General features: G+C 45.8%; 1 protein-coding gene across 1 annotated transcript in view; it reads right to left on the reverse strand.

Annotated features, from left to right (window-relative positions):
* ULK2 (unc-51 like autophagy activating kinase 2) overlaps window positions 1-27,748 on the reverse strand; it is a 565,259-nt gene that overhangs the window by 366,060 nt on the left and 171,451 nt on the right. The window contains exons 4-5 of the mRNA XM_078679911.1: window positions 22,568-22,600; window positions 11,063-11,099 (exon numbers count right to left, since the gene is read on the reverse strand). Coding sequence (XP_078536037.1) covers window positions 11,063-11,099; window positions 22,568-22,600 — 70 coding nt within the window. The remainder of the gene's footprint in view (window positions 1-11,062; window positions 11,100-22,567; window positions 22,601-27,748) is intronic.

Genomic DNA, 27,748 nt, shown 5'->3' on the forward strand with positions numbered 1-27,748 from the left:
GTGAGGGCCTAATTGAACGGCAGCAGGGGCTCCGAAGAGGCCGCTGCCAGCTGAAGCAGCTCGGTAGGAGGTTAGTCCTGACCGCCACCGTGGGAAGCTTGAGGTTTTAGGCCTCGGCCCCCCTGCGCAACACCACTGCGCAAGATGCATCCTCCTCCGTAGTCACAGTAGGGGGAAAAAGCATGCCAAGGTCTAGGGAGGTGTCCAGACCACCGGCATCACCCAACTTCGCTCTCCAGTCCGGCTCCTCTAACTGGTCTGCAAGAGGCTCCACTGACCCCTCCCAGTCCTCCTCACCCTCTCCTGGTAACCACTCAGTGTGGTAGGAAACATCAGGGGAGAACAGGGGAATGAAAGTACTGGTCGGCGCCGGTCCTGCCGTCAGACAACGTTGGTCCGGTTCAGTGTCCTCATGGGGGGGGGGGGGGCCGGGGCCCAGCATCCTCAGAGTTAGTCTCACGGACACCCAGGATAGAGGCTGAAACATCGGTATCTCGCCATTTGGAAGGATAAGCCCAAGCAGCACTGTGTCCAGAAAAGCTCTGATGAAAGGGGGCATCTGAAAAGGAATCAGGTGTGACTTTGGCACGTTGATAGTGAACACCAGCGAGTGCAGAGGTCCACCATAGTCTGGAGATGAGACAGGTGTCCGGGGTAAGCCCTCATTCAACAGTCAGTCATCGAGATAGGGGTAGACTGGCACCCATGATCTCCGCAGATGAGCTGCAACCACCTACATCACCTTGGTGAATACCCGAGGGGTGCTAGTAAGGCCAAGGGCAGCACAGCAAACTGAAAGGGCTTGTGACCTACCGTGAACAGCAGGTAACGTCTGGGGCAGGCAGGACGGGGAGGCGGAAATAAGTGTCCTGCAAGTCCAATACGCCACAATCCTGTCTCCTGTGTCAGGGGAAGACAGGACTTGGGAGAGCATGAGCATTTTGAATTTCTCCTTTTTCAGAAAGAAATTGTGAGGGCACAGGCCTAGGCTAGGATGAATACCTCTGTCCTTGGGCACCTGAAAGTAGCGGGAGTAGCAACCATACCCTACTTATGATGCCAGCACCCTCTCTGAGGGTTCCTAGACCAAAAAAACTGCTACTTCCTGGCGGAGTAATGAGAGATGGTCCTCTGTCAGCCTATCATAAGCAAGTGTCGTAAGAGGGAGTCAGGAAGGGGAGGGAGTAACACCTTCAAACAATCTGGAGAACCCAGCATTCTGATGTTACTGACCTTCAGTGGTGCAAGTGATGGCGCATCCTACCTCCCAGTGGTTGCCTGTGATGCTCAGAGGGCAAACTAAAGCGGCATGGAGGCTGTGGCTGAAGGGATGGTGGTGGACTGGTCTGACCTTTGGCTGCCTGACACACAGGGTCTGTTGGTGCTGCATCCATGGACATGCAGAGGCCGGGAAACATGCGGGCAATAGTGGCTGGCCGGGTTGTGACGAGGCTGGAAGCCCCTGCCATGGCCACGAAAGGAGCAAAAGGTGGACTGGGGTTGACCGGGGCCAAAGAAAGGCCCATGGACCTGGCCATACGTCTACTGTTGATTTTGCCTTGTCGCCGACAAAGGGCGTGTCTATAAGTAGGGCTCCCGGTTTTATGGTATTTATTTTTTTCACATTTCCGTCTGTATTTATCCATATTTATTTTTGGGTCATTTTATCTGTATTTATCCACATTTATTTTTGACGCAAGAAAAAAAAACGCTAAAGCTAGTATTTTCCCACATTTATTTAAGGTGGCATACACACTTGCACTAGGTTGTTATAGCTTGTTAGAGCACATTAACCTTGCAGAATTATATCTCATGGATGTGTCCACATCTCTTCTGGGCCTCTCTCTGTCTCCATGGCACCGCACTTCCTCTGCAGCTGTTTCACTTTTGGAACAACGCTCCCTGAAGCTTTCTCTCCCATTGCACTTCACCCACTGCACCTCTCTCTCCCAAAACACATTGTTGCTTGCAACAAACCCAGCCTCTGGGGACATTCTAGCCAGCAGATGTCTCTACTAAGTCACCTCATACATGCAGTTCTCCATCTCTGCCCACATACCAGCAAGCATGCCTCTCACGATTCCAGTTGTGCCCTCAATCCCCCACACGCAGTGGCAGCTGGTGACTTTTGAAAGTGGTGTGGCGAAAACTAAACTAAAAATCTGTGCTTAGCATAGTGTGCCCTCCGCCTGGTGTTTTACTGCTTCTGTCATCTCATCCAGTTACATAATACAACAAGTAACAAGCCAGGACTACTGGCTTTGTCAATGGTAGTTAGTTGCATAAAATAACTAAGCAACAACTATGGTTTCGTTGCATATTTTAAAAATGCATCAGCTCTGAAATGGTGAGGTTATTTATTGTTTTGTAAAGATACGCAAATGAAAAAAAGATTCATATTTCCAATGGTTATTTAAATGCTTGATGTGAATAAACGTGACAGCAGAGTTTATTTTTTAATATACGTGTGAAACAAGCAATTTTTTATGGAGTAGCTGACTTTGTAAAAATTTTAAAACGTAGCCGAGAAGTGAGCAATTCTCGGATTTTAGTCAACAGCAAGCACACTTTGTATGCTGGGGTTTGGAAACTGTTAACAGCAAAACTACATGCCTCGCAATGCACCAAGCAGGTGTTTTGAAGGGGAAAAAAACGATGATGAATCCTCGGTCCTAAGAAAGAGGCAAGCTGGGAAATGCAAACTAAGCCTAGACATCCTTTGCAGTCCAGATACATGTGAGGCTCTCACTGTTAATCGGCTCCTATAACACTCTTCACGGAGCCTGCAATCTGTCATTTACCAAAACAATGCCAGCAGCAGCAGTTCAATGTGTCTAAAATCACTCAGACAGGAAATATGTCCTGTCAACACTACCCGAAAATGTTCTCAGCCTAGAACGTGGTGGGATTAAGGTGGCGTGGGATGTTTACAGCACAACAGTGACGCCACACGTGAGACCTAAAAAAAAACAAAATGTTGCCGGAGCTGCAGCCGATGTCGTGTGGTGTTTTCACACCTCTTAATGGACATCGGCTGCTTGCACTGCTACAACAATTGGATTGTGTGAACTACCGCTGTGAGGGGTGCTGGAGTGTCTCTGCAGACACAGCGCTGCCAGTTCCCATCATCTCTGGAGCAGTTTCGGGGCAGCAGTTTCCCCATTTATTTTGGCTGCCACTGTGCACCTCGGACTCGATTTTACAGCGCACAGAGGCAAGAGGAGCATTGGTTTTATTAGTATTTTCCTGTTTTTATATATAAATACAGACAAAAAACAAAAAGCTTTCTGTCTGTATTTATATGTAAAAATCCGTTTAAATGGAAACCCGGGAGCCTTATCTATAAGCAAAACTTAGGCATCTCCTAAAAAGCCAATTGTCCTCAGCCAGGCATGGCACAGTAAGGCCACCGACGAGGAAACCATTCTACCTAGTGAGCTGTTAGTGTACAGTCATAGCTTGCGGGAGAAGGGCCCGGGCCTCCTCCAGGACCATAAGCAGCACTTGCGTGACCAAATCCGAAAGGGAATGGGAGTGGCGGTCCAAAAGGCATGCAGTGTTCACAGACCGCAATGCCAGCCGGCGGAAGAAATCATTTTTCTTACCCAAGATGCCCAGCATTTTGGATTACCTAATCCATTAGGGTGGTAGGGAATGTGCCAGGATTTTTACAGGAAATGGCGGCTTGGACCATCAAACTCCATGGGGTAGGGTGCAGTTGCAGTCCGTGCAGGTAACAGCGGTGGGGCGGTGAGGCCGTGTACGGGGAGATTCCGAGTGGACGATGCAGAGGGAAAATTATTATTTATTTAATTTTCCCTAGCCATCGTCCCTCGGAATCCCCCCTTACACAGCCTCACCGCCCCACCGCTGTTACCTGCACGGACCGCGGCTGGTAGGGTGTTGGGTGAGAAAAGAGGGAACCTATGTGGCGGGGCAATAGCAGCAGTCAATTGTCCTTTTCACAGGAGCCCCTGTGCAGGGCTTGGACCAGGCACTGAGCAAGACATCCGCAAGGGCTTCCTTAAATGGGAGAAGCGGTTTTGATGGGGTGACTCTAGGTTGAAGCACCTCAGTCAAGACATTAGTCTTGACAGCCATGGAGAGCAACTGAAGGCCCAGTACCTCAACTACCTTCCTCACCACCATAACAAATATGGCACCCTCCTCTGTACCCACAGTAGGAGGAGAGGCCAAGCAAGTATCTGAGGTGTCGTCCAATCCACTGGCATCCGCCAATTGCTCACATGGTCTATATTTGGGTCTAGAGGTTGTTATTCTGCAGGGTCCATTGGCCACTTCCAATCTTCCCCAACTCCTAGCCCATAGTAATAGGGCACTGGCCTAGAGAAAATGGCTCCAGTCGGCACCAGAGTCCACGTCAGATGATGCCCCTCCGGCTTCTTGTCATAGTCGGGGATAAGAATGGGACGGCGCCGGGAGCATCGACAACAGCTCCAGCATCGGGGTACGGTCGAGGTGGCACGAATGGCGCCAGTCAAATTCATATGAGGAACCAAGGGGCCCGACTGGTGCTAAGGGTGGACCCAGCCTTACTCATGTACATCCCTGCCACACCAGGAGACAAGTTTAACACCTTAACTGCGCCGAACGTTCCGCGCTAGTGCGGAACGTTCTATTGAGCGAGCTGGGTCGCGACTGCCAATGGACGTGCGCAGCACTACACAGGTAGTGCACGCGACGACCGTTGGCCGTCAGCAGCAGCAATGGGGTTAAAAAAGACAGTTAAAAAGTGACTGGGGTTAGCGCTTACTGGATTTGTGCTGACTGGCACGGAATAAAAAAAGAACTGACGTCAGCACGCTAGAGTGACACATATATAGGCACCGCGCACGTCACTTCCGGCGTGGACTACGCCATGGGGACCAAACAATGCCACCTACCAGCACGCAGGGGTACTACTCGAAAATAAATTCAAGGTAAGGAATTTGCGCTTAGAAGTCTCTATCAGATGTCAAGTCCTCTGCGGGGTCGGTAACTGGTGAATGGTTTGGGACTGCAATTTCAGTGATGCAGTTAGGAGGGACACCATTTTCATGCCCTATTCTTTTTTAGGTCGAGGACCGAAAGGCTGCGCTTGCACAGTCTCAGGGAGGAGATTTTCTGTTATTTAGTAAGGGGGCTTGAACCCGCCTCTCTCCTCCATTGGCTGGCTTCCTAAATGGAGGCCAGCCATTGGAGGAGAGGGGCATCACTCAGTTCAAGCCCCGTCTCTTTCGGATTCGGGGGCGTTTTTTTTGCTGTTCTTTCGACTGTGACATCATCCGTCACTCAGAACCAAAGAACATGCCCCCGAATCCGAACATTTCGGATGTTTGCGGCCGCCATTTTTTGTTGTTGTTGTTGTCGTCAGGAACACAAGAGAACCTACGACAAGACTTGAAAGAAAGCAACACATGGCAAAGTAAGGCAAATGCAACAATGTGTAAGAAAGAGGCCTATGCATGTGCGGGAGAGAGGTGCGCTTGTCACCACCGGCCGGGGCGGCTCGGCCTTTCATCTTTCTGATTTTAATAAAACTACTTAACTGAGTTGCACAATATTTGATTTGACATGCGGCTGGATGCTGAAGTGGTTGTTAAGAGCTATGAAAGCCGCGGTTTTATCTTGGGTGTGGCGGCTGCACTCCTTTAGAGCCTTGGCTAGAATTCTGAAGTAACTCCGTCCCTTCTTTCATGTTCCCTGCGCGCACTCCTCCCGGGAGGTATCAATGCTTGTCTAGCACAGCGTCTGCCGTACACGGCTGTGTCTCCATGGGCCCAGAGCAAACGGAAGAGGCAAATATTGGCTCTGGTGCGAAGCGGGCGAGGCCGGAGGGCTGAGTGGAGGCCTCACTTCAAGGCCCTCTGAGACCCTGCCCTCGACTCAGCCCTTCCACCCACGCACCTATACGGAAATACGTGAATTTATCAGGACTGTTAATTAGCCGTGCGCAGTTCACAATATAGTATTACCCATCTTAGCGAGGAGCTGGTTTGACCTCAGAAGAGGGAAGGCTTGGACACACCTGCCCCGCTTCACAATGTTGACACGTAGTTTACACAAAGACCGCTGCAGCAGGCTCTCTTGTAACACTATGATCATTTCTTTTGACTGTGGGGGCTTGCATTAAGTTTGGAAATGTTCTAAACACGGAAATGTTCTTAAGGCACGAATTATTTGCACAACATGAAGATTTGTTACACTTAAAATGACATTATTGTTTATCACAATCGTGGGGGTTGGATTTGAACCCGTGGCCTCACTGTGACCTGCGGAGCACTGACCCTTCTCCCACGGAGGCATTATTACACGTCGAGCCCTCGGAAAAAGGGATTTCAGAAACTGAGTATCCTTTGCCACCTCCATAGAGATGCAACTGCAGTCTCACGGCGGCGATTATTATTGAAACAGCAACGAACGTCATACGCCCTTATACACATAGTTTACTGGGTTTAGCAGCTACTGCGCTTCAGAGAAGTGGGGAGGGGGAGAGAGAAAGAGAAACAGGTGTATGCGTGTGTGCGAGAGTTGTATGTGTGTATGCGAGAGTGGTAAGAGTTGTAGTGTGTGCAAGAGAGTGGGGGGTGTGTGTGTGCGAGACTGTGATGTGTGTATGAGAAGTGTATGGGTGTGTATGATTGAGGTGTGTGTGAGAGATGTGTAAGAGATGTGCGTGTGTGAGAAAGAGGCCTATGTGTGCGCGGGAGAGAGGTGCGCTTGTCACTAAACACGGAAATGTTCTTAAGGAACGAATTATTTGCACAACATGAAGATTTGTTACATTTAAAATGACATTATTGTTTATCACAATCGGGGGGGTTGGATTCGAACCCGTGGCCTCACTGTGACCTGCGGAGCACTGACCCTTCTCCCACGGAGGCATTATTACACGCGGAGCCCTCGGAAAAAGGGATTTCAGAAACTGAGTATCCCCATTGCCACCTCCATAGAGATGCGACTGCAGTCTCACGGCGGCGATTATTATTGAAACAGCAACGAACGTCATACGCCCTTATACACATAGTTTACTGGGTTTAGCAGCTACTGTGCTTCAGAGAAGTGGGGAGGGGGAGAGAGAAAGAGAAACCGGTGTATGCGTGTGTGCGAGAGTTGTATGTGTGTATGCGAGAGTGGTAAGAGTTGTAGTGTGTGCGAGAGAGTGGGGGGTGTGTGTGTGTGCGAGAGAGTGGTGTGTGTATGAGAAGTGTATGGGTGTGTATGATTGAGGTGTGTGTGAGAGCTGTGTAAGAGATGTGCGTGTGTGAGAAAGAGGCCGATGTGTGTGCGGGAGAGAGGTGCGCTTGTCACCACCGGCAGGGGCGGCTCGGCCTTTCATTTTTCTGATTTTAATAAAACAACTTAACGGAGTTGCACAATATTCGATTTGACATGCGGCTGGATGCTGAAGTGGTTGTTAAGCGCTATGAAAGCCGAGGTTTTATCTTGGGTGTGGCGGCTGCACTCCTTCCCAGCCTTAGCTAGAATTCTGAAGTAACTCCATCCCTTCTCATGTTCCCTGCGCGCACTCCTCCCGGGAGGTATCAATGCTTGTCTAACACAGCGTCCGCCGTCCACGGCTGTGTCTCCATGGGCCCAGAGCAAACGGAAGAGGCAAATATTGGCGCTGGGGGCGAAGCGGACGAGGCCGGAGGGCTGAGTGGAGGCCTCACTTGAAGGCCCTCTGAGACCCTGCCCTCGACTCAGCCCTTCCACCCACCCACCTATACGGAAATACGTGAATTTATCGGGCTGTTAATTAGCCATGCGCAGCTCACAATATATTTCCTAGAAGGGGGAGGATGGCGGAACTTTCGGTGGTCCAAAGTGTGCCTTTCAGAGCGCGGGATGGCTTTGTGGCAGAGTGTGGTCAGAGGGGCCAGTAATAAGTTTGCACCTTCCGGTGGGTCTGACTAGGAGCTGCAGCGGATGCTTCCGCGAGCCCGTGGCACATGGCGTGGCTAGTAAGCCCGGTCATTCTGTTTGATGCACTCTTATTCAATGCATCCTTTATTTGCCCTGTGTTGGGTGCGGTTTGAAACTTCTGTCTCGGTGTGGGCAGCTGTAAGGTTGGGCATGTTTGGTGGGCAGGGCTGTTTGAACATTACATCCTCAGCGAGGCACCAACAGTCTTCTGTGTGAGGCCTTCGGCCTCCACTTGGTTGTTTAAGGCTGTTGTGGGCTGGGAGGTGCTTGCTAGGAGGTGCTGGCTGGGGGTTTCTGTCTGAAGGCTGGGGGGTGCTGTCTGAGGCTGTGGGGTGCTTTCTGAAGGCTGGGGGTGCTTTCTGAAGGCTGGGAGGTGATGTCTGAGGCTGGGAGGTGATGTCTGAGGCTGGGAGGTGATGTCTGAGGCTGGGAGGTGATGTCTGAGGCTGGGAGGTGATGTCTGAGGCTGGGAGGTGAAGTCGGAGGCTGGGAGGTGAAGTCGGAGGCTGGGAGGTGAAGTCGGAGGCTGGGAGGTGAAGTCGGAGGCTGGGAGGTGAAGTCGGAGGCTGGGAGGTGCTGTCTGAAGGCTGGGGGGTGCTGTCTGAAGGCTGGGGGGTGCTGGCTGGGGGTGCTTTCTGAAGTCTAGCTGGTGTTTCCCAGAGAAACATGTACATGATGCTTGTGAGACGGAAGGCTGTGCCTCATTGAAACAGTTACCAGCAGTCTCCGCCCTTGTGTCGTTGTATGGCGAAAAACTACTTTAATTATACCTGGGTCGGAAAATGCGTAAAACCTCATGTGTGAAGGTGCCTTTAGTCCAGGCTTGTCAGAAGTGTTTGTGGGGCTTAAGTGAAAAAAAACGAATGTGTAAGTCCAAGTTATTCAGTTTATGCAAGGTGCCAAGAGCACCTCAATGAGAGCTAAAATTATGCATCCCAGGAAAAGAGAACATATATTCCCTGCCCCCTGGCTGTGTTTGCTTCCCTGCCCCCTGGCTGTGCTTGCTTCCCTGCCCCCTGGCTGTGCTTGCTTCCCTGCCCCCTGGCTGTGCTTGCTTCCCTGCCCCCTGGCTGTGCTTGCTTCCCTGCCCCCTGGCTGTGCTTGCTTCCCTGCCCCCTGGCTGTGCTTGCTCCCCTGCCCCCTGGCTGTGCTTGCTCCCCTGCCCCCTGGCTGTGCTTGCTCCCCTGCCCCCTGGCTGTGCTTGCTCCCCTGCTCCCTGGCTGTGCTTGCTACCCTGCCCCCTGGTTCCCCTGCCCCCGCTGTGCTTGCTTCCCTGCACCCTCGCTGTGCTTGCTTCCCTGCACCCTCGCTGTGCTTGCTTCCCTGCCCCCTCGCTGTGCTTGCTTCCCTGCCCCCTCGCTGTGCTTGCTCCCCTGCCCCCTCGCTGTGCTTGCTTCCCTGCCCCCTCGCTGTGCTTGCTCTCCTGTGTGTGTGTGTGTGGCTCTGGGCGTGTGTGGGGCTCTGGGCGTGTGGGGCTCTGGGCGTGTGTGGGGCTCTGGGCGTGTGTGGGGCTCTGGGCGTGTGTGGGGCTCTGGGCGTGTGTGGGGCTCTGGGCGTGTGTGGGGCTCTGGGCGTGTGTGGGGCTCTGGGCGTGTGTGGGGCTCTGGGCGTGTGTGGGGCTCTGGGCGTGTGTGGGGCTCTGGGCGTGTGTGGGGCTCTGGGCGTGTGGGGGGCTCTGGGCGTGTGGGGGGCTCTGGGCGTGTGGGGGGCTCTGGGCGTGTGGGGGGCTCTGGGCGTGTGGGGGGCTCTGGGTGTGTGGGGGGCTCTGTGTGTGTGTGGGGGGGGCTCTGTGTGTGTGGGGGGCTGTGTGTGTGTGTGGGGGGCTCTGTGTGTGGGGGGGGCTCTGTGTGTGTGGGGGGGCTCTGTGTGTGTGTAGGGCTGTATGTGGGGGGGCTCTGTGTGTGTGTAGGGCTGTATGTGGGGGGGCTCTGTGTGTGTGTGTGGCTCTGTGTGTGTGTGGCTCTGTGTATGTGTGGCTCTGTGTGTGTGTGTGTGTGTGTGTGTGTGTGTGTGTGTGTGTGTGTGTGTGTGTGGATAGCTTTTTTTGTAGGTGGCTCAATGTGTGGGTGGCTCGGTGTGTGTGTGAGGGTGGCTCTGTGTAGGGGGCTCTATGTGAATGGCTCTGTGTGAGTGGCTCTGTGTGGGTGGCTCTGTATGTGTGTGTGGGTGGCTTTGTGTGTGTGCCTCTGTGTGGGTGTCAATGCAATAGGTCATGCATTTGCGAGCGATTAAGCTATTGGCATTGTAAATGACAAGGCCATTTATTTAACGATTAAGCTATTGGCAATGTAAAGGACAATGCCATTTATTTATGATAAAAAAAAAAGAATTGTCATGAGCAATGATAATAGCTCTACCTTTAATGATGCCGAGGCCATTGCATTGTAAATGCTTGTTTTTTTTTTTTATATAGCGCAAACTTGGCCCGAATTGGGTATCAGAGCACTTTACATCGCACCAGTTGCATTAGATGAGGACACATTCATTTTTGTTAGGCACAGGGAGATTAAGTGATTTGCCCAGAATCACAGGATGTTCAGCTGTCATTGCCGAGACTCGAACCCAGTTCCCCAGATTCGAGGGCGACAGCCCTAGCCGTTAGGCCAACTCTTCTCCTCAATTCTAATTGAAATTCAGTCTTGAAATCCATTTTAAGAGTCAGAGTGGATTTTCTGACTCGGAAATTGGTTTTCAGGTATATCAAAAAACATTTTGCAGTCAAAAACCCTGAAGTTTTGGGATCACATGATCTGGATCACAAAATGGGTTTCTGAATCTGACCCTTTATATATAATTAAAATGAAAAATAATTTCTCATAGGATTCATTCATAATAATCTGGTATTGATAGGACTGTAGAAGCTCATGTTGCACAAAAACGTGCCGTTTGATGATACCCATATAAAATGTGAAACAAATTAGATCGAACAAAGACTGAAAAGCATTAAAAATATAATATTTTATACGTGTCTGCACAGTAATGTAAAATATTTGATAGGAATTTACTCGCAAAGCATATGCAGCACAGTCGAGAGCCTCAGGGAGAACTGTTCAGAATGTTGATTTAGCAACATTCGCTGCTTAGTGTCGTAAAAAAAAAAACTTAGCTGTAAGAGCACTGAATAAAAATCAATTACCTTGCAAGTAGTCTGCCAGATCTCCACCATTGCAATACTGTGAACAAAGAAAATGTAATTAGTTGGCTTAACTAGACATTCAAAATATTAACCAGCTAAATACAGCAAACCCGTAATATTTGGCAGAAAAAGTCACGGTAAAAGCACGTTGTGACACTGTAGTAACTGTTCCAGTCCCCAAAACGCTTCATCAATACTAGTAAAATAGTAGTGATGGAGCAAGGATTCGCACGTAAAGCGACTTGCTTGGATCGAGAACCTCAAATAATGTTATTAAAATAATAATCAATATGTTCGTGTTACTAATATTGCACATTTTACATTACACAGGGTGTCCCAGTGATGCTTGCTTATGTGTTTATTAACCATAATACGCTTGCCACTAAAATGGCCGCTGCTTGGCGGGAATTTCATCTGCGCATGCGTCGGTCACACTCACGTGACGGGACGTACTCGCAGTTCTGGTGGGAAACCTTTGCGCTTGCGCACTAGCTTTAAGATGGCCGCTTTGTGTTCTCACATGTTGAAGCTTGCTCTGCCACTTTCTGCATTGCTGTTCGTCTTGCACTAATCTTAATGCTATAGTTAATAGAAAGTAAGGGGAGTCATATAGGGATTCCTGGTATACAGTGTATTCATTTATTTCTATGTTCTAAATTGTTTTCCTTTACTTTTCATGTGGCGAGTCTTTTGGGCCGGGGAGGTGTATGAAACTCCATCTTAGAAGTCCCTACTGCGCATGACATCCTGGCAGAGGGAAGAAAAACCTTGTACCAGTGGAACCCAGCCAGCTGGCAGCTACAGTCAAGATGCTCATGGGAACTGACCTGCGACCCAGCAGGACGAAGCTGAACTGTACTGCACTTGTAACAATTGTATATTAAATTGTATTCTCTATTGTTAGGAGAAGAGCACATAGCCTGGGAACCCCAAATTCAATAGGCGGTCCCAAAAGATGCAAATTGGGGCTTGTAGAAGTTAATCCTGGTTGGTGTGTTGACCTGTCCTACCTGAGGACCAATCGAAATTGGGGATTCTTACACTTGCAACATTTGGGGGGTGGTACACTGACCCAAAAACAGTATAACTAGCCTAGGTTTAGCTAGAGAAATTGTCCGACTTGTCCGAATAGCTGACCTGTCACTGACCCAAAGCACTCAATAGGTGACTGATACAGAGAGCTGCGGAGCACTCTGTCCGTAATTTCCATAGACCCAAGCGGGGTTTTAAGAACCTTAAGTGCTGGCGGAGCACTATGCTGGGGAATTCGATAACCCAATCGGGGTTCTGACTGATAGCTGCAGAGAGGGTGTAGCGCAGCCGTTGCTACCGAACTGCGTGTGCTGGTTTTTCCTTGATGGTCCTGTCCTGATCCTAATCTGGTCTTCCTGTCCTGTCCTGTCCTGGGGTGTCCATTCTGCACCTGCTGGCCTACTGGCGACTGTCCTTCCTAGGGGTTTCTCCCGTCCTTAACTGACCCGTGGCCAGGGTTGGTCTTCACACCGTTCTAGGTAAATACAGTGCTCGGAATCTATTCTGCATCTTTCATTCTTTTCTTTGCTTTAATAAAGACGTACTCTTGCATATTGATTTTCCATGCTTTCTTTGCACCGACAAATGAAAAAGTCATACCTTATAGTTGTTATACTAGCATGTTCCAATTTTTCCTATCCTTTAAGTATGTTCCTACATTCAGCTTATGAAATATAGATGTTCCTTCTCTTTACCTTCCTTTAGCTAACTGAAATGATTGTTCCGGAATATTAGCGTGTTCCACTTTTACCTTCCCTATAGTTACATGTTACTTTTCGAGTTTCTATAGATTGACTAAATTCTCGCACTGTGCCCACTTTTGGAGGGTGTACATTCTAGCATGTTCCTTATCTTTCCCCGTCCTTTAGTCACTACACGTCTCGTCTAAAATTCCTGAAAATTCTCACTAGCATGCTCTCTGTTGTTACCTTCCTTTAGAGTCCTAAATGGTTGGTCTGATTTATTTCCTATATGGATATGTGCTCTTTATAATTCTAGTTATTGACAGTTTAATTGCTGTAAACCTTATGCTTTCTGAAAACGATGAACTTTAGATAAAGGTTTTCTAAACTTTCTGAGTTTGTGGTTATTATATGAGTGCAAACCTAGAAAAGGTATTTTGTATTTTGGTGTCTGCCTTTCTTTTACAGCTAGCTCCCTGATCCATTGTGGTCATAGGTACCCGTAGCGGTGGATTGGTAAGTCGGGTACACTGGAAAATACAATAGGAAGGAAACAGGGTTACTGGTAGTAGAGTGCAAGGTTACCCGATTAATAAATATGGTGAATTGAAATTTATAGGCCCAATGTGCATATGGAAAAATTATAGTCGGGTGTCTCCTATCAAAGTGTAGAAGTTGATTGTAACGTTTATTAAACTTTATATACAAGACCACCTCTTTGTGGACACTAAGAAAACCGTAAAAAGTCTACGTAGGATGGACTATAAATGGTGGAATAAATCATAGTCTAAACCAGGATTTGTTTTAAACTAATATTCATAGCCCTGGGCATGAGAAAGTCCAGACACTCAAACAGGAGCATAGGAAGAATTGAGGGGTCGAGGAAACAAGCCCGTCGCTGCTTTCAAAGGAGGACACGAAGTGAAGGAGCAACAGGGCGCTCTCTGGTTCCTGATGAGCATCACGTCTCACCAGCACCAGCGCGACACCACCCCCTGACTGCAGAAACAGGCGGGAGAACTATGTGCTGCTTTGCTAAGTCCTGTCCAGTGTCATGTCCGCGGTGTGGATGTCTGGACCCAAAAAACCATAAATAAGACTAGTGCGGAATAGTCACACACATTGCTAAACCAAGGTAGAAAGATGGGACCAGGCCGATATAGTACATGTCGCAGATGAAGGGGTCTTGCGGTTTGGTCCGCAAGGAGGCAGTAGCCCCTTAAAGTCATTTTGTACAGTTGCTGAGCCATAGCCATGAACACTTTTCTTTACCTCCCTGTGGGAAAAAGCAAAGCTCTTCTGCAGGTCCTCATAAGTACCCGAGGGTGTTGTGGATTTAGCTGCATTGGCACGTAAGGACGCAGCACACCTGGTTGGGCTATAGTATATGGCTCTGCGTCACACGTTAGACCTACTGGCGTGCTTGTCATTCCCGGCTGCTCCGCTGCCATGAAGGTAGGAAATAAAGCTTCTGAATATAGCGGAAAGGGTAGGTGGGAGTGAAGATAAGGAATGGGACAGCGGCATCAACAGATTCATTTTATTTTATACATTGTGCCCCAGAGTCCCTCACCTACTCACTATAGATGCATGCCCCTCACTCTCATTCTTTACTTTTGCAGACTTAAAAGTGAGTATCAAAGAGGAGAAACTGATGACGCTGAACACCATAGTCACCTAGGTGAAGTTATCTACAACAGGGAGAGGTTTGTAGCCAGTGTCACAACATAACAGGACACAACAGGAGAGCTATCTGCTCTGATTATCTATGACGAAAACAACAAGGTGATATAAGGGATGCTTAGTTTAATCTCAGCTGCACACAATTGCTTGGACGGCATAGCAGGGCATCGTTTTTCATCCAATGTGCCACTCTAGACAGAGACCTACCTAGTGCAAATCGGTCTTGGTCGTAATCCAAAAGGAACAGGTCACTGGACCAGTGGAACCAAGCTACATCTGACTGAGGAGGTCCAAATAGGCTGAAACAGGTCTTGGGATGTTTGTGTTCCGGTTCAGAGTACCTGGCTTGGCACTGCGGGCTTGACATTTCCTATTGGAGTATGAACATTGTTGATATGCATATGGCTCAATCGGAGGTGGTGTGGTCAGTAAAACAAATAGTAGAGTGTGATTTGGCCTGAGTAATTACCAGTGGCGCAGATTAATTCAAGCATTCCATTAATCCCATTTCTGTAATCTTTATTCTGACGCCCCAACTGTGACAGGCATGCACATAAGTGATCTAGTGCTTACTCGATCCAAGGCGCACCAAAGTGAAGACGTCCAAAAAGGCTGAAACCGGTCGTGGGTTGCTTGTATTCTGGTTTAGAGAGGATGGGCAGTTTGGACTGGACTGTTTATATTGTAATAGACCAGGGCTGCTTTTCATATGGCCTTTATGCCCTTTGAATGTAGCTAGGTTATGATGTTGGCATCCTGTGTGTTTTCTTTCAGCCATCACAGATTTTTCACAACATGGCGGACTTTTCTAGAGTACGTTATAGCTTATTATTGGTAAGGAATAGTTTTTGTGGTGTTACTAATTTGTTGTAGACATCTTTGGGTGTGTATAATACACTTGTGTGCGCTGATGGTGATGCACTTTAGTCAGGTATTTTGATCGCAGTAGCTGTTTGTGGGTTATTCTGGTCTTTTTTCTTGGCACCGATTCTTCCTGTGGCTCATCCTTTGGATTACTGTCTGGTGGTTGGCGTTTTTCTTTTCTACTTTCCGGCACCTTATGCTTGTGGACGCTTCTGTACATTGAAACATCATTTAAAGAAAATACTGCGTGCAATGAATATGTAAATCCCTTCGACCAAGATTAATGAATAGAGCTAATATTTCCCTATTTATGAGTTGATAGGAATCTTGGCATGTTTAGGGAATTTTATGTGTGTCTTATGATATATATGTTTTGTCATTTTGTTGATGTTTGATTGTATTTGTTTGACAATTACTCAACCAAGCTATGGCAGGGCTTGAGGGAGGGGTGTCATACTTGCCGAATTACCGATTTTAGTATTTGTTTTAAAAATTGCAACTGTTATTGTGTGCTGGGAATTAGTGGAGCTGTGTCTAATGCTCGGGGGGGCATACTCTTAAAATACCGTCCTATTAGGAGGCTAGCGGCTCTGGATAAAAGGGGGCGGATGACGCGGGCGCGTTGATAGCGTGCCAAAGGTAAGCCCGTCCGCACCCGTCCGCGTCCGGATCGTGGCCAGCACCAGCCATGCTGTCCGTGAAGACTCAATAACTAGAATTAGGTGGAGTAAGAAGCAATTACTGGCTTTTTCCGCTGTAAACTGCAATAGGCCTGCATGCCTGGCCCCAGGATTAGAAGGACATAAGGAAGGCAGTCTTTGTGAGTATTATTGCCAGACTTGTAACTTCAGGTTGGACGAGGTCAGGGAAGATAAAGACAGGCTTGGAGTTCATTCACATGGGCTATACACGGACCCCACAGAGAATGCCATTAAGGCATGCCTTATAAATTGTAGATCGCTGCCAAAACATGCTGATGATATCTGGCTTAATTTAAAGACGAATGCCTGGGACATTATGTTCCTAACTGAAACCTGGCTGCGAGATAGCTCTAACCCATGTATAGCACTAGCTACTCCAGCAGGCTATAGGATTTCCACGGTAAATCGGGCAGAAAATAGGGCTGGTGGGGGCCTTGCAATTATTACAAGAGACGATTGGGAGATTACATTCGAGGGAATTGAGAACCTGGGGCAAATTGAGGTTATGTCTTACTGTGTTAGACCCGCTAAAGTTTCTCCGATAGCAGGATTATTGGTCTACAGACCTCCTAATACCCCCGGAGCCCAGTTATTGAAACTTTATGACATCATTGCTGGGTTATCATTGAAATATACCAACCTGACAGTTCTTGGAGACTATAATGTCCATATGGATGATTCCAACTGCTCTTTAGCGACGCAGTTGGAAGATTCCCTAAAAGGATTAAATCTGACGCAGAAGGTAACGGCACCTACACACATGACTGCCATATGCTAGATTTACTCTTCACTAATGATCAAACATTACAGGTGGAGGTCCCGCTACCTATAGCTTGGTCTGATCATTGTGTGGTACCTTTTAGCATTTGCGGGCCTCACCGCAAAAACCTGGCAAGTACTTTCCAGGAAGTCAGGAGGAACTGGAGTAGGGTCTCTACTGACTCTATGGGTTTCCTATTACAGTCTACCTCCCCGTGCTTACTGGAGATCCTAGCCATGATGCACTGATTTTTAATCAGTGGGTTACCAAAGCATTGGATGTAAAAGCCCCAATGAAAAATAGGAAGTGTACCCAGAATAAACCCTCTGCGCCTTGGTTTACGGATGAGCTCCGGGTGGAGAAGAGTTTGTGCAAAAGATTGGAGCGCGTTTGGCGCAAACACTACGAGCCGGCGGATAAGTGTATTTATTAAACAGCGATAAAAAAATGTCATGCTTTAAAACGTAAGTCCATTAAAACCTTCTTTGCCAATCAAATTAGCTCATCAAACAAATCAGTGAAAGAAATGTTTAAGATTGCTCAGGGCGTCATGAAACCGGTAGTATTGGAAAGTACTATTCCGTCTTCAAAAACTTTATGTGAATATCTAGCCACCTTCTTTATGACAAAAATTCAGGATATTTATTCCTCCTTTCCACCCCCGGGACCATCAGACCCTCCATCTCAGACATTGTCGGTGACTCGCACGTGAGAACGTCCTTTAGAGTTTGATTCAGCGGTGGGGGAGCTCAATAAGATAAAATCAGGCTCTCCTATGGATCCATGCCCGGCCAGATTTTTCAAACTTTTTGCACCCTGGTTTCTCCCGCTACTGCTTGAAATCTGGAATTCATCGCTGACAACAGGGGTCTTTCCCGCTAGTTGGAAAAATGCATTTGGTCAGCAGATTTAAAAAAAGGCTAATGCTGATCCTTTGGAGCTTAAACATTTTAGACCAATTTCTCTTCTCCCTGCTCCAGCAAAAATATTAGAAAAGGAAGTACAGAAACAACTTAAGGACTTTCTAGAATCAAACCATCTTCTTCAAGACTCCCAATCCAGCTTTAGACCCGGGTATAGTACGGAAACAGCTCTGCTGGAAGTAGCAGAGACTATTCGGGAAACTGTTGATCAAGGAAGGTGTGCGATGCTGGTGCTGCTGGACTTGTCCGCAGCTTTTGATACCTTGTCGCACAGGATCCTTTTAAACAGGCTTAAGGATCTTGGGGTGTCAGGCACGGTCTTGGCCTGGTTCCGTTCATTTTTAGAGGAACGTACGCAGCAAGTGGTTCTCCGACCCTATACTTCTACTGCTAGCCCTCTAAAGTGGGGGGATCCACAGGGCTCAGCTCTGAGCCCATCTCTTTTTAATGTGTACCTCACTCCTTTGGCAGCAGTAATTGAGAAATTTGGGGTGACGGTCGTCTCATACGCGGATTATACACAACTAGTGTTCTCCTTTAAAGATAATAGAGAGACGGCCTTTGTTAATTTCAAGGAATTTCTTCTGAATATTTCCTCATGGATGTCCGAGAACTGTTTGAGATTGAACACAGAAAAGACGGAGGTTCTCTTCTTTAATCAATCCACCACTCCAAGGTCAGAGCTCTGGTGGCCGGGTGACCTAAACCCTCTGCCATTTCCAGGTATTTCTGCCAGAAATTTGGGCTTCAAATTTGACACACAATTGTCCAGCAAAGTGCAAATTGCCCATGTGTGGGGCATGCATTGGTTACCTCCCAACTGGATTACGCGAACTTCCAGAGTACTTACTAGGAAGACTGCAGACTGTTCAAAACGCAGCAGCAAGGCTTGTGCGTAATGTCCCAATGCAACACCACATAACTCCTCACCTAATCAGCCTTCACTGGCTTCCAGTGAAAAGAAGAGTAGAGTATAAAGCCCTTACTCTAACTCATAGAGCAATGAATAACATCGGTCCTCTATACCTGAGCCGCTGACTTGTACAATACAGTAGCAAGAGAGCACTTAGATCGAATGGTAAGAACCTTCTGGTCATTCCACGGTTTGCAAAGGCTAGGACCGGAGGTCGTTCCTTCTCGGTTAAAAAGGCAAAGCTGTGGAACACCATGCCTGACTATCTAAGGAAGATATATCCAGAACAGATCTTCAGGAGAGCATTAAAAACATGGCTCTTTACTCTTCCTTAATTTTATTGGGTGTCACATAACTTGATCTTCAGCACTATAAGCACCGGGAAATCTCCGTTGGAGGTAGCCGTGCGCTCTATAAGCTTCTTATTATTATTATTAATGTTATGTTTGCAGCCCAGAGGAAGCCATATTCAGGGTGAAACGTGTTGGCTGCACCTGCCTTGTATTACGCATCTGTGGTTTGAGGAACTATTAAAAGAGCCATTAACTTTATTGAAGAATCCGGAAAGATCTGTTTGTCTAGCATTTGTGCTTTTGATGCTTATGTTGCCTCTATGTGCTCTTTTTTTGTATCACTGAACCAGTGTAATCAAGCTACATCTGACTGAGGAGGCCCAAATAGGCTGAAACAGGTCTTGGGATGTTTGTGTTCCGGTTCAGAGTACCTGGCTTGGCACTGCGGGCTTGACATTTCCTATTGGAGTATGAACATTGTTGATATGCATATGGATCAATCGGAGGTGGTGTGGTCAGTAAAACAAACAGTAGAGTGTGATTTGGCCTGAGTAATTACCAGTGGAGGAGATTAATTCAAGCATTCCATTAATCACATTTTTGTAATCTTCATTCTGACGCCCCAAGTGTGACAGACATGCACATAAGTGGTCTAGTGCTCACTGTAACCAAGGCGCACCAAAGTGAAGACGTCCAAATAGGCTGAAACCGGTCGTGGGTTGCTTGCATTCTGTTTCAGAGAGGATGGGCAGTTTGGACTGGACTGTTTATTTAGTAATAGACCAAGGCTGATTTTCAAATGGCTGGGTCTAATGTGGCGTGGCATAGAGAGAAATAAAAATAAAAGTTAGGGACTGCAGTGTGGAACCGACAAACTACCAATAGCCGAGATACATTAAAGCATTCCATCCATCACATTCTCATTATCTATGACACACAGGGGCCACACTCGGTTCTAAAAAAAAAACCCCACCTACACAATGTTATGAAAGCTTCCCCCTTTCTCATTTTCTGCTGACGGTGGTTTCCTTATTGATTCTCGAACACCGAACACACACCAACAGAACATTTTTAGAAAGTCGCACTTTTTTTTTCAGCAGTGTTTCTTTTTTACCAAAATCTGCAAACGTCTGCCCAGAACGCTGAACAGATTACCAGGAGTTTGATATACTCTGCGTTTTCATATTTTCAGAGTGAAAGTCTACATTTTTATTTTACGAGTTTTCCAGCAAAAACAATTATAATTTTAAAACCACCAATGTTAACATATTTTGCAAAATTGAAGGGATTCTGCATTTGGCTGCAAAGGACAAAACAATTTGGTGCCAAGATGCAGGGGTCTGTGGTGGAGCAGACGTCTAGCTGGAAATGCTCCTTATAATGAGGCCGTGAACATCTTGGGCCAAATTGTTTTAAAAAAGTAGAGCAAAATACAAGTCCATCTTTTTGAAACTGGAGCAGTGCAAGGATAGATAGATAGATAGATAGATAGATAGATAGATAGATAGATAGATAGATAGATAGATAGATAGATAGATAGATAGATAGATAGATAGATAGATAGATAGATAGATCTTCAGCCACACCTACCTCCCAGTCAAAAGATCATTTATGCAGCTCTCAGCTGTAATAGATGCTCCTTGTTAGTGTTTTGTACAAGGACTGACTAACTTACTTCACCTTAAGGAAACGGTGACCATTGCCCCCACGTTTAAGAGTATGCCTGTTTATATCGGCACACGACTAAAGTAAAACAACTCCGCGAATAAGAAGAGCAGCTGCTTCCCCTAATTCTCAGCTAGTCTAATCTGGTTTGCTACATCTGGTAACCAACTAAAACCAGGAACTAACCAGTAAAGCATTAAGTCATAATAAAGGCATTAGGAGATTTTCGTTTTGGTGGTTTTCACTGTACTTGTTTGTGAGACACTGCTGCAAAGTGCACTGTCTTGACACTGCATTTCCAGCGTTATCCTATATGGCACAGCAAGCTATGTGCTGCGGCCTTGAAATGCCTCACATGCCTTCAGCTATCTCCAATACTGGACTTTATTACATCATTGCTTAGCTGAAGATACCACTTTTGTCTAATTCTGCAGGCCCAGATGATGATCAAATAAAGATATATTTAAAACTCAAATCACAGTTATTAGCAAAGGGCAGAGATTGAAGCGAATTAGAGAACCTATAAACCACTAGGCCATTTACAACAATTATTGCATGATCCAGAGTGCGAAGCTCCATTGCCATTACCCAAAGTCTTGGAGAATAGTTCAGTTAAATAGCTCCAGCTAAATCATGCACATTTAGGAGCATTTCTTGAAGTGAGCTGTTCTCATATCTTAATTAGTAGCCCCACCCTGGATTCCCTGGTAAATTGCACCCATTTTATCAATGTTTTTGGAACATTGAGCACTCTGCAAGGAGGATCTTCTACTCACTGGCAGTAGGTAAGCACAAACATTCAGAGAGAAAATGGTGCCAGTGGTGTGACTTGGCTCTGAAAACTAAAGCATGAGCTAAGCCAACAAACCAGGGGCGGCTACTCCATGTGGGCGGAGGAGCCTCACCCCACTGTTTTCTCGCAGGGCGAGAAGCAGAAACATAAATGGTATTGTGAATACCATTTTATGTTATAATACCATTTTATGTTTCTGCTTCTCGCCCTGAGAGAAAGCAGAATGGTTTGGTTGGGGGCGGGCGGTCCTGCTCTAGGGCAGGGGATGAGTGGCTTGCCCACTCTGAGGCGCTGACTGTTTGGTCGACCAAAACAATCATACGCACTCTCCCTTCTCTCCATGTAGGCTGCATGCAGCCAACATGGAGAAAATGGCCTCCCCATAGACGCCTGTGTGGTCGGCGTCCCAACGAAGCAAAACGCTGCCCCTGCAGCTTTGTGATTGGCGGAGGGGAAGGAGGCTGCCTGCTTCCTGTGAAGAGCAGAGACGACTCCGGACCGGGCATGGTAAGTTAACTTTTATTTTTAATTTTTAAATTAAACATCTACCTCCCTTAGCGTGACCTCCTCCCAGCGCGCCTCCCCACCCCCACCCGCGACTGCAACAAACACTTCAGAGATAAAACATGCAACAGAAGCAAAGATGCAAATGCATAAAAAGAGTTAATCAGTAAATTACAAGTATTATTTCTCGAATATGCACTCATTTTTTAACTAACTTAACCAAAACATTCAATAGTATTTGTCATATTAATGGGAGAGCCAGATATTTGGTGGGAGCACTATTTACTTTTCGATACCTACGGAGAGGGCAGAGACAATAACTTGGAAGAGTTTCCCTGAACCCCGACCTTTAAGTTAACCCCGTCCACTTTTAAAAAAGGTGATTTGAATTGGAGGGTGACAACTGCAAGATATCATCACCTTTTTTGCAAGGATAGGTACATGGAAGATGGGTAAATAAAGCACCAAGGGCTATCATCCCTCCAGGGAAGGCTTCATTATTACCACTTCATGTGGCAACATTTTGAGACTGTTTTAGGGAACACAAATTACTAGCAAACCCTCTTTTTCAGTGCGGAAAATACAAAATAGATTTCATAATGGAACCCAGAAAACATTGTCTAGCAACTTCATAAGCAAACAGATTCATTTCACATAGAAACATTTATTGTAAATGTGTTAATTTGCATACCTCCATCACAAGGAAAACAGAGTTGGGCATTTCCTGAAAAGAGAAATATAAAAAAGGACATAAGTTGTAAAAAATGACTTTTTAGGTATTAAAATATACTTCGGCTTCACACTTCAGAAAGCTATTTATTTCCAACTGTAGCAGAGAGATGGAAACTTTAAGGATGTCATATTAAGTTCAGTAACCAAGACTCTTTTGAACCTCCCCAGCCTATACATTCTAGGAGACATCACTATCTAGTTCAACAAGAAGAATCGAACTACAACAACAGCCATCAATCCTACCTTGAGGCTTTCAATATCCCACAAACGGTATATGGCACTAATCACTCCTCTGGACACACTGGGCATTCTAGTTTCCCCCTGGTGCAGGCAACAGTAACTGTCAATTTCCTGGTAATCTGGAACGACTACAGCATCATTAGCGTGAGGATTAACACCTATCAATAGCAACATTTAAAAAATATCAGCAATCACCACTACCAATCGAATGTAGACACCATGGAAAAAATTAGACTTCATAACGCTCAACTCCCATCTCCAAGGAACACTAAGTATGCAAACTCAAGACATATACACCTTCTACAACTGGAACTCCTCTGTGCTGGCCACCCAGATACCATTACAGAACACATCCATGATTAAACACAAGAAGAAAACTACATGGATTAATGATTGCATCAAAATAATGAAAACACAATTCCCCCAACTACAAATTGAGTTGAGGAAATCAAGGGATGAAAAGATAAAATCATACTAGGCCAGTATAACAGAGCTTACTAAGAACAACAAAAAGACAAATCTATTCTGCACGTGTAATTGACTCTGACTGTCCAAACTAAGAAACCACAAGATTCTAGCAGAATTCTGCAGTCCAGAGTACCAAAATACACATACACTTCTACTGCAAGCCTTCTCTGCCAAAGTTTTCATTGAACTTATTTTGAAAATTGAAGAGATGGGAAAGTACCTTAATAAGGCCAGAGCCAACACATGGCACAACCACAACAAACAGGTACAACACCAATCTTTTGCCACTTAATACTTTCAACACACTCTCAGAAAAAAATGTACACTACATTATCATCGCAAACACAGAACTTTCAAAAAAATTCAAAGATGTCCTTGGCACAACCCATTTCTGGAGGTTAACTACAAGCTCACTCAACAAGTCCAGTGTAGTAGGGTATTTTCAGCCAGAGTTGGAAACATCATACATTAGACCACTCCTCAAGAACCGAGGTCCATTCAACTTGGCAAACTACAAACAATATCTAGAAGCCTGTTTCTAGGTACATTCGTAGAAAGAACTGTTTTTCTTCTGCTTTCCAAGTTTACGGAGGAAAATGGCTTGGTGTCAGACCAACAACCTGGATTCAAATCAAGGAGAGGCACATAGTAAGCCCTCATAGCTATAACGGATTACCACAGTAGACAAGTATGGAGTGACCACCCAAGTGCTGCTTGACCTATCAGCAGCTTTTAACACTTTACATCAACACACGTTACTACAAAGACCACATCATCTTGTATTATGTGAATATGTCCTGAAATTTACTGCCTCATGTCTCAAAAACAGACAAACCTTGGCTTAATTACCAACTTTTACGTCATCCCCTCCATTTCTCCTCTTACAGAACATCTATTTAACCTACCTTTCCAGCTCAGATTAGATTGTTCAACCTTACCTGTAACAACTGTACAATATACCTACATATTAAATTCAAGCAATACAAACAAAATAGGACACTGCCCTCTAGGCTTGCACCACTGACTGTCATATGGGCTTACTAGAAGAAATCCACAGGAGGCATCACTTTCTCAGTACAGGAAGCGATGAAGATCTGAAAATCACTACCAGTCAAGATCGTATGCATCAAAGGACATTTTCAGCTCAGTAGAGAGAGGAAAACATAGCACTTCAAGATTACAACAACAACCCATATCCTAGGGTAAACCCCAGAACAGTAATCACTCCTTTAAGTACAAATATTGTCCACAGATCTGTAACAGCCCATTCAGTACACTGTCCTCATGTTCGAAAACACTGTAAAAACGTTCTATGTTCAGACAAGTTGCGATGGGCTGACCTGTGTCTAATCTCGGTATGATGTAGTTTCGAAAGCAACTGAAGACTTGGCTCTTCACTCGCTAATGAGTTATTTCCTTTTTTTCTGACTTTTTATTTCCCTCCTAGCACTGGGACACACTTCGGAGTAGCCATGTGCTTTAGAAACCTCTTAATTCCCTCACTAATGCAAACTCTTACAAAACCCTCTTGGCCCTCACTAATAATATAGCCTACAGCCATCGCACAGCTGACTGTAGTTCAAACAGGCTGCATAATACTTCCCTTATTCTGCTTGGCCCTCATACTCACATAAAACTGAACTGTAAGTCATGTCTATCACCCTGTACTGTGCCAGGCCACAGCAGCGCAGTACCCATCACCAACTGAACAGATGTGGATTAACTAAAGAGATCTACCACATACCTTTGGCCACTAAATGACTAATTTAGTCCACCATTGCAGGTCCCTAATAACCTCATGCTGTGACTGTTTAGTGACATCTCATAATGATAACCAAATAAGGAATGATAATAGCAAAGCTTAACTCAGAAGATCTTATCATCTATCGCTCCAAGCTATACCTGCCCAGGACCACAAATAAAGAAAAAAATATCCGAGACCGGACAACTCTGTGCAATGACCAACTCTCCAGATTGTGACCACAAGTAATTCTATAATGGGACCCGCAGAGCTGCTCAAAGCTGCCAGCTAAATGAAAACCATAAATTGTGTGCCTATCTCACACTTCTTCATCCATCACAGTGTTAAGAGCTACGATATCACACTACAGCGTTCTTCAATCATGACATGGAAACACTTCCTGCACAGGCTCAAAACAAAGACAATACTCTTACAACCAAACACCCTTCATGGTGTAGTGTACCACCCATAAAGAAAAAAGCTTTAGTGCTGCACATAGGGGTAGTAGGTGCCATAGAAACGTTACAATAGGAACTAAACTTTTAGCTACTTGAGAGAGATGCCTGTGTGTTAGCAGCCCTACTTTAATAGACACTCTGCATTCAATCTGAAATATTCACACACTTCAGTCAGCTGGTCTGCCTGATTTTTTATCCCAAGAAGTCAACTTCGCTAAATATGTTACTTTTGTTATGGTGAGGTTCTCTGCTGAGAAGGTTACAGAAAACAAGTTTGGACATTCCCCATACAAAACATGGAAAAATGATGAACTATAAAATACTAGCGTGTAAACAAAATAGGGTATATGTTCACCTAAAAACGGAGCACTTACAAAGTAAATAAAAAATACAAAATCTGTAAACATTTAATGTGCTGCTGAAATGTCTTGCCATTCTACAAAACAGCAAATGTACAGAAGCAAGGACTCTATAAAAACAAATTATCACACTGTATGGTCTTTGTGAAAATATTTAGAATCGGTCAGTCTAGCAAGACTCAGTGTATCAGAGAACTTTATTATCAACAGGAAACAACTTGACACTTACAAAACCAAGCATTGGAAAAGTAAACATGTCTAGTTTTTATAAGTACATTTTGATAACAGCTGGGCTTCTTTGTGTATGCTGATCCTTGCTATTCTATAGAGAAACTGTACCATCAAACAAGAGTCTTAGGGAAAGGAGTAAAAGAAGATGCATTGCTGTCGTGAACTGAACCCTACTGAGATTTGTTATCCCCACTGTGAGACTTTTTTATGTTTGGGGCACTGAGTTAAAAGCCTTCATAACTTAATATTCACAAAAGGTATGCAGGCCAAATTTTCCCAACATGTTGAAGATTGCCAGAGTTTGTGGATTCCCTGGAGGGAAACCGAGAAATTAGTCAAAATATGGTATTGTTTTGACAAAATGGTACACCCACTCACCCCAATACAACCTCTCGTACGCCCCCTCAGACACCCAACCAGCCAGTCACATACCCATTCATAGATCCACAAAAGTACTCATTCATCCACTTACTCATCTATAGAGCCACTCACACACACCCACACAAACCACTTACACACCCACTCACTCACTCATACAAGCTCTCAAACAGTCACTCACTCACCCATACAGCCAATCACGCTCACTAAATCACACACCCAATCACTTACATACCCATTAACACATCCACACAAGTACTCACACATCCGCTCACCCACCCATACAGCCATTCACTCAGACTCATAATCTCCAATACAGCAACTTACACACTAACACACTTAACCAAACTCTCACTCAATGAGTCACTCACCCATACAGCACACATACACACCCAGTCAATCACTCAAACAGCCATTTGGACACCCACTCACTCAACCATACAGCCACTATAACACCCACTCGCTCACCAATACAGCCACTCACTCACACAGCTACTCATACACCCACACAAAGACCCATACAGTCACTCGCATACCCATATAGCCACAGATACACGGATACATACAATCACATTGTATATGTTATAAGTATTATCTCTCAGTAGTACACCTAGAATATTAATTCAACTTTTGTAGTAGCTTAGTATATATGTTTAACACTCATAAATTATTAGAAAACCCTTACACTCACTAGATGATGTCACTGACCATGTCATGAGTGCTGTAATATGTGAGGTCATAAGCAGTGCATTGCGGGGCGTAAGTTATAGTTAGCTCAGGTACTATAACTTTTGAATATCTATGGTTTTGTACAAGTAAAATCTGAGCCTAACTAGAACATCCCTACTGCTCCAACTCACCATGCCTCATAAGCACAAAGTTCAGCACTCACGGGTGTGGGTTACAAAAGTTGTATTCCTTAGTAACCCTTTGCAACAACAGATGTGTTTCGGCTAACGCCGTCCATTGGTGTGGAAATAAGTATACGTGTGCAGAAGGATTAAAAATACACAATCCCCCATCAAGACCAATGGTGGTGAGGTTGTTGAATTATAGAGACTGGGGCGATATACTACAAGGGGGGCGAGCCCAGGGGACATGAACAGTCATAAAATTCACATTTTTCCTAATTACAAAACCACGGCAGGGGTCAGGATAGGGCTTTCAGACAGCCAAACAGGCACTGAGAGCACTGAACATATCTTATAGCTTATTGTATCCTGCTAAATCGAGGCTCACATCTAACAACAGACGCAATTCTTTTC

Source organism: Lissotriton helveticus, chromosome 3_1 (assembly GCF_964261635.1).
Source record: "Lissotriton helveticus chromosome 3_1, aLisHel1.1, whole genome shotgun sequence".
In the NCBI taxonomy this organism is placed as follows: domain Eukaryota; kingdom Metazoa; phylum Chordata; class Amphibia; order Caudata; family Salamandridae; genus Lissotriton; species Lissotriton helveticus.